Source organism: Trachymyrmex septentrionalis, unplaced genomic scaffold (genome assembly GCF_001594115.1).
Source record: "Trachymyrmex septentrionalis isolate Tsep2-gDNA-1 unplaced genomic scaffold, Tsep1.0 scaffold29, whole genome shotgun sequence".
Taxonomy (NCBI): domain Eukaryota; kingdom Metazoa; phylum Arthropoda; class Insecta; order Hymenoptera; family Formicidae; genus Trachymyrmex; species Trachymyrmex septentrionalis.
The window spans coordinates 375,162-383,614 of record NW_017305451.1 but is presented as its reverse complement, the minus strand read 5'-3'; the positions used below and the strand labels follow the sequence as shown (position 1 = coordinate 383,614).

Sequence of the window (8,453 nt, the reverse complement as noted above, 5' to 3'; positions counted from 1 at the left end):
ATACACACACACACACACAATATATATATATATATATATATATATATATATACATATACGTATATTTATTCCTTAGATGTTCATGATAAGGTTGAAGGATCAATAACAGATATCGAGAGGGCTTACACTGAGGTGTTGAAAAATATCTCGCGGAAAGCACCCGAATTGACAGTGAACAATGCCGATGTAGCATTAAATCCCTATTTATCTTTGGCAAAAAAGCAACTGAAGCAAATTTATATTCCGAAGGTAACGATCCCTTCGGCGACTATCGACAGAGTGGAAAAATCACATTCCGATGTTGAACCTACATTTACATTACCTACTTCAAACAGCAAGAAGTCAAAAAGATTACTTAAGAAATATTTGCAATTAAATCGCACCACCACAATTCCACAATTTTCATCGGACGAAGAATCAAATTTCAACGAGGAATCTGCTAGTAATAAACCAAGCACGCCTGCAGGATATGTCAAGATTATCAATGGAAAAACGAAGGTGAAGAATGGATCATTATCTGTACCAACTTCAAACGTTTATTCCGATCCAACAACAAAGAATCCTAAAATCCATCATAAATGGAATGTTAAAGATTCTTTAATTCAAACTGTACCTCCATTAACTTCACAATTAAATAACAGTAACTTAAATAACATTATTAATGTAAATAATTTAAACAATTTGAATGTTTCCAATTATGCGAATGCTGATCAATTACCGTCGAAGTACAACATAGTGCCAAGACCATTTTCTATATTACAATCACCCAATTCATTTGTCACCACAAACATTGATGCGCCACATAGAAAACCGAGCGTTTTGTCAACGGATTTCAATCGTCAACAACAGATTGTCCGTTCTTCCGCAAACATTCTTCCATTGGTTCTTCCAACAGATGTATTTAATCCGCTCGCGACACGCCGTTATGTTCCAATAAAGCGTACGAATCATCTCAATCTTGAAGGAAATTCAGCAACAATTGTTAGCACCGAAACGAGTTTGCCAACTAGTCCTATAGGGAAAAAGACTACCCTTATGAATTACGACACTTTTTATACTGACGTAATTGATACTACAAGGAGTCCTTCGGTCACCACTAACAATCAGCAAAGTCACGGCTCGTCGGATTATTATGCCATTACTGAGAGTCCCACGGAGCGGACTGTTACGAAGACGAACTTCGCGACGACTTATATACCCAATCAAACATCCCCTTTATACACCGCTCAAGGACAGAAAGACTCTCAAATCGTTCGCAAGAAAGACTTCCTACCTACAATCAGCAGCTACAACAGTCTCAATGGTGAGAAATCGAGTTTAAATAAAAACCCTGAAACCGCGTTATATAAAAAATTCTCAAATTTGTATTCAGCTAAAGTTCCTAATGTACTCAATACGCCAAAAGTAATTACTCAAGACTTTAAACAAGCAGTGCAGCCGTCGCAACAACAAGTTACCACTCTTCCTGACGCAACTTCAAAACCTCTTACTCCTACTTTGTTGAAAATCCGACCGATTGCTACCTCTAAACCAGCACCATATTACGATAGCAGATCATTCGTTTTGCAAGACGGAAAGCATAAGAAGAACAGCGATGAAAACGTCGGAACGAATGAGCAGTCTCGCGTTGAAGACGTTGACGTGACTGAAAAAGAAGATGACGATGATGAAAATTATAAAACTCAAGTCAATGAAAAAGCTTATAAGACGCCGAATAAACTGAGCGAGAAAAAAGATCGCGAAGAAGAAGAGGAAGATCGTTATCCGCAACAAAACCGTAATTATCAAGACAAACATTACGAATATGATGAAAGTGACAGAAGTAGTAAAAATAACGATAGACACGAAAAATATGAGAATGTTTGGCGTGAGAATAACGATGATGGAGAGGAAGATGAAACGGAAGAGGACGAATATGATGGCAACATCGACAGAAGTAAAGATGAAGATAATGACGATAATCGTCATCAATACAATAAATACAGATATGATAGAGATAATTCTGATGAGAAACAACATGAAACTCCACGCCATGAGAAGTATAACAAACCAAAAGATCGTCGTGATAAACATGATGTTGATCATCGATTTGAAGACAATAAATATTTTGAATCACTATATAATGATGACGAAGTTCATGAGCGGAATAAAGAATATCGCGATCGCTCAGATCAAAAGAAATTAATAGGCAACAACCAATATAAGAAGGATCGCAAATACAAAGAATTTGAAGATGAAAGTGTTGCCAAAAACAAACCGTTTACTCAACGTTCTAAAGATTCTTATAAACAAGATGAAAGATACGAAGAGGAACAAAGCAATGACGATGATAAGCGCAAATATCACAGTTATACTTCTCCACGAAGAGACTCGCTTCGTGAAAAGCATCTGAAAGAAGAATATAGTGAATCTAATCCTACACACATACACGAGGAATATCATCAAAGGGTCAAAGATGATCATCGTGATGATCATCGCAGACACGATAGTGAAGATCAAGATAATGGCAAAGAGGAAGCGCGTGATCATGTGCACGGTGAGACTCAGGAACACGCAGAAACCCATAAACATGAAGAGCATAACGAAAAGAAGAAAGGTATAGAAAATTACAAGTATGAAAAAGGTGGCGGTGCAGAACATGGAGAAGAACACCATGGGCATGAGGAAGAGAAAGGCGACAAGGTAAATTGTCTTTTAAACATTAAGCATTTGTTTATTAAGCTTTATTTACATTAAAAAAATCGTGGCAATTATATGTAAGTTCTGTATTATCCCAGATAGCAAGTTGTAGTCATTTTGACAATAGCTAATCATTTTAGATTATTAATGTTATGTTATCTATTTAAAATATCTAATGTATATCTAATAATGAATATCATCCTTTTGACCAATTAATAATGTCATTCATTTATTCATTTTACTACATATTTATGTCATATTTATTGACGTCGGATAAATGAAATATTAATAACGTTATTAGTAATTAATTTAATAATATCATTAATTTATGCCATTAATAACAAAAATAATGACGTATTTTCAACAAAATATAGCGTGGCTGTGACAAATTTATATTATTTTTAGAATAATAAGCTTAGTTTATGAGAATTTTATAGTTTAACAATTGTAATTAATAATTGTAATTAATGCTTTAACGGATATAAATTCAATAATATATATAATTTCCAGACTAAAAGAGCCGAAAGCAAATTAATAAACGCTAATTAATATTTAACATCCATACATATGAAATACATAATTAAATTACAAAAGATAAATAATAAAAAGCATACAGCCACAACAATAGATGTAAACAAATCATATATTTAAAATTTTAAATAAATAAGTAAATGTTTCGATCAAGATTTGACTATCATCAGTACATAAACAGATGACAAAATTGAAATTCTTAGAATTAAAACGCAAGTCGGATGTTAAATTAGAAATTGATAAGTAAAAGGTACATGCTATTACAATTGCAAAAATCGCGGTTAAATTTTACAACAAAACAACAAAAATTATTTTCCTTCGTGCTTCTGATTTGAAAAACAGTATGAAAATAAGTCAGAAAAGCTGTTACAATCTTCTAATACTATTAATATTTTTCCTTAAGAAACGATGAGAACCTTCGTGTAAAGATACGGAATTTCCAAGTTCTATTATAAAACAAAAAAAATTAAATGTTTTGACTTTTAATATGGTCCTTATCGGTGAATATATATATAATACCTAAATGTTCTTTCTGTTACTCATATCCTAATATCTTCAAAAATCGACCATGTACACATAGTATAAGTTTTTTGGACATAAGATCACTTTTTGCTTATTGTTAGATAGAGTTAATAAGTAGTAAAAACATCTCGCTAAATATATATGCTTTATCCTTTGGTTATTATGCTAACATTGTCCTGATCATTTGTTTTTTTCTCCCGATAGAATCAGCAAATTTGCTGATACTATTTTCAAAGCTTAAGCAACATTTTTTCAAGATTGACTTAATTTTTATTCTTTAGAGTAAAATTCTACTTTAAAAAATTTAGAATGTATAATTGTTACTACGTTTTGTCTGCGAATATAATTTTGACAGTATAAATTTAATAATGATTTTCTGTTTCGTAGGGGTATAAAGTCTGGCATGAGCACGAGAAGGCTGAGAAGGGACATCATGATAAGGAGCATGCCAGCAAACACTATGATGAAAATAGCGGCGAGGAGAAGAAACACGAAGAAGAGGGTGGATATCACGAGGAACATAAGCATGGTGAAGGCGGTAAGAAGACAGCTGAATTTGGCGAAAAAGGCGAACACAAGAAGGGTCACAGCACTCACGGAGAACATTCCGTACATAAAAAGGTAATGTATATTGCACATAAATTAAGTTCTTATTCAAATACAATAGAATCTTAAAATTTTTGTTAGAATTCTTTATATAATATAATTTTTCAGAATTTCTGAAAATTATACAAAATTTTTGTATAATTTTATAAGTTTTTAAAACATTTCTTTGATTTTTTAAACAAATTGAAATATTTTTTAGAAGAATTAAAAAAAAAAGTCTATATCTTCTCTAGAATTAAAAATATTTTAAGAGATTCCTGAAACTTCTTATTCTATAATTTCTGAAGAAAATTTATAAAGTCTGAAAAGTTTAAGATATTTTTTCGAAAATTTTTATAAAATTATAAAATACGACAAATTTTTAAAAATATTGTAATATATAATGAGAATTTTTTTTCAGAAAATCAGAAAAATGTTGCGATTATGGAATTATTTAATTACTGTTAATTTTGCAGGACGAATACGAAAAAAAGACAGAGTTCTTTGATGAGTTTAACGAAGATGGTGGCATAGAAAAGCACGGCGAACACCATCATGATCATGAATCGAAGAAGGGCGGCCACGAGAAGAAGGGCCATCACGACAGCTCGGATCACGAAGAGAAATATGGCAAGGAGGGGAAGCATGAGAAAGGCGGTCATCATCACGAGCACAAGGGCCATAAAGTCGACGAAGGCCATGACCATCATTACGATCACCATCATAAGCACGGCAAGAAGGAGGGGCATGAGCACGGGAAAAAGTGGAGTTTCAAGAAAGGCGATGGTGATGACCATAAGCATAATCGCTGAAGCGAAAGATGAGAGTAGTAATTTTGCAATTATCGTGATCATTATGTACCATACTTTAAGTCTATTTTTTTTATTGCTAAACTAGTATATGTATTTAAAGTGAAATAAGGGTGAGTCGATCATAAGTATGTTTTAAAGTTTCATGAACGTATTTCGCTCATAAAATTATAAAATATATTTATAGATTCATTCTGTATGTTTGAAATTTGGCTAAAGCAAGGAAAGTTCTAGTGCAGTCTAATAATAGAAAACAAATTTTTGATATTGTGAATTTGGAAAAGGTCAATGTTGATCAACGTTAACGTCGCGCGCGCGATCGCGTATAATCGAAATACTATATATATTACTTTAGGAGGCGGTTGTTATTGCTCGTCTGCGGTTGTTATTACCTACATTAATCATCTACGATTGAGATATGATCTGCACTTTAGCTTACATTGTTATATGTCTAGCTTCAGTTAAACAAGCATGAATAATTGAAATGTCACACTGACTGTTAATTTAGGCGGAAATAACCGATTGACCTCTGCATTGAATTTCCTGCAAATCTGTAAAACTCGTATTTATTTTGGATAAATTTTTCTTATTCAGTGAAAATTTATTTGTACATCACTCGAGCGTCTAGCAATGTATTGAAAAAAAAGCTGAGAAGAAGAAAGACAGTTAATTACTATCTAGCAGATAAGATGTTGAATATTAATGGGTCGGTTTTACCAATGGGGATTACTTGACTTGTCGATTAACTTCGTCACCACAATGCCAATAGCAAGACTTTAAAATTTGTCTTAATTAATTCTAATCCATTCATCGTAAGGAAAAAGAGTAGCAGATAATTAATTAGAAATATAAATACGTTTCGAGTATTTTTACATATTTTGTAATAGATTTATTGTCAAGAAATTATGTTAGAGTTGATAAGTTTTCAGTTTAGCAGTTGGCAATTCTTAAATTTAATCGGCTGATTAAATAACCGCAGGTGTTGGTGAAACTGGCCCTTACTATATTATTTGTTAATTTTGTTTTATCTGTTATCATCAAGTTTCCCAATATTGTTATATATTAATATTTTCATATTAATAAAAAATGAATAAAACATGTTTCATTAAAAAATTGCAATTTTCACTTAAAAACATCAAACTTCATAGAATTAAATTTTCTAAGTTTACTAAGAAGACATAAAACTCTTTAGAATTAATTTTTAATTATTCGAGCTCATCTTGTAGACATATCTTAATCGCTGATGAAATGATATTCCGATAATGAAATATTTAATAAATATCACGTTTCATTAATCACTTTCAATTAGAGAGTAATGCAATTAAGGAAGCAATATTTCCTTTATTATGAGCAATTAAAGGTGCTAATGATGAAGTTTACTGAAACTGCAGTTTCTGCATTACCTCTGTTAACACCTTATCTTGTCATTTATATTTTCGTCGTAAATGTGAAAATAACTGTTTTACGTCACATTAAAAGAATTAATATCCACATGGGGATACAACACGAGAATAAGCCAGAACAGTGCCATTTACGTCTTTTTAGCTCCTTCGATGTGAGGAAACGTTAAAAAACTTCTCTCTCCGGGCACCTGTGAGAATTCTCTGAAGTAATCATTTAACAAGAATGACCATAAAAATTAATTACGCAAAAGAGATGCAACATTCTCGAGCGCTTTATCTTTGCTTCTCCTGTTCTATTGCACCGCTAATATACACTCTTTGTTGCCTCTGAGTACAAGTATTGATCGGTCGCATGATATTCAGTTGAGAATCGTGGGAGAGAGTTTAGCGAGAAAGAATCGTGGATGTAAATGACAGACGATTTACGACTCGTACTTTATTAAAGAAGTTATCGGTCTCTTTGGCAGCCGCGATAAAAGATTCCAAGTAAAATCAGGTTAATATCGAATGATATATATAATATATCACTCATGATTGAGATGTCGGTCATTGTCAGAAAGCTTAATGCACAATGACACTGTTCGATGTTTAATCCATGTGGAAATCGATCAGCAGTCGATTCATCCATTTTCGCGTTATCATCGCGTATCGAATATTATAAACCGATATTCATGCTTTTACGAGAATAATAAAACTATTAAGCAAAGTGTGACTTTTTATTTTTTTCCCTTCTTTATTCTTATTATATTATATATTATATATAAATACGTCGCACATGTAAGATGAAATGCGTCCGGTAAATTCGAATAAAGAACAGATTAAATGCAAACGGAGAAAAATTTTTTTTAATTTATTTTGAAAATATGGTACAATATAATATTTTGAAGATTTTTACTGTGCACTTCAGTAAAATTAATCAAACTTATTTTATATTTTATTATAGTTTTATTAATAAATCAGAAAAATTTATATTAAATTCTTTAAAATGTACGTTTCCCGGAACTACTATATTTTCAGAGTAAATTTTAAGAAAAAATTCTCTCTACACTCACCCATAATAACGTTGCAATTTACATTTTTATATAGAAAAACAGAACAGAACAAATAGATAAAAAGCACGTTCTTGAAATCATATTAAGTTTCCGGCATTTTTTATTCTTGGTATTTCTTATTGCAGGAATTATTCAATGATTCTCTATCCTTGTAATAATAATTCGAGATTAATGATACCTTATAGAATCTTAAGAAATGAAAAGATAAAAATAAGATGTTTTTTATGCGTTTTATTTGTGTTATTTTATGCGTATCATTTAATTACGGATGTCTTCAAAAGAAGTATTGCGCATCGATAATTATGCGTGGTTTTGGTATAAAAATCTATTAGCTTAGGTGTCATTCTCATCTTTTTCATAAATTAACTAATTACACAAGGCGCATGCCTTCTGACGTAACCAACTAACTTTAATTAAATTTTATATTTATAACTTTTTGATAGGAGCAAATGTTCGTGACATTTTCCTCGATCAATATAATTCTATCTATTATTATTAATTGTAAAATGTCAGGAATGGGCTAATGAGAGTGTAAATGTTGTAAATGTTGCGCAATATAGAGTGTATAAATATATTTCTTATTTGATTTTTCTTGGTGTTGACCGCGTACTATATATAATATATAGGGAGAACTTATCCGGGATCAAATTTAGAATCCCAGAAAAAAACCAAAGATCTTCCGAAAGGCGAGGTGTCGATTAAAACAGAGGAATGGCTTTTTATCAATTTTTTAACGATTTTTTTAACCTCAAGAACGGGCGTGAATCTGGCGTTGTTTCTTGACAAAACTGCCAATAGGGAGAACTTTGGAACGTCCTCATAAGGACGTTCGAAAGAATCTGTTCTTGTTGCGCCTGAAATGCTGTATTACT

The 8,453-nt window shown here is 31.8% G+C and overlaps 1 protein-coding gene across 1 annotated transcript in view; it reads left to right on the top strand.

The window, feature by feature from the left end:
• Positions 1-5,145, top strand: part of LOC108749325 (LIM domain-containing protein A-like) — a 7,193-nt gene extending 2,048 nt beyond the window's left edge. The window contains exons 3-5 of the mRNA XM_018487934.1: positions 77-2,682; positions 4,120-4,353; positions 4,794-5,145. Of these exons, the coding sequence (XP_018343436.1) occupies positions 77-2,682; positions 4,120-4,353; positions 4,794-5,129 (3,176 nt within the window). The 3' untranslated portion in view covers positions 5,130-5,145. The remainder of the gene's footprint in view (positions 1-76; positions 2,683-4,119; positions 4,354-4,793) is intronic.
• Positions 5,146-8,453: the final 3,308 nt, after the last annotated feature.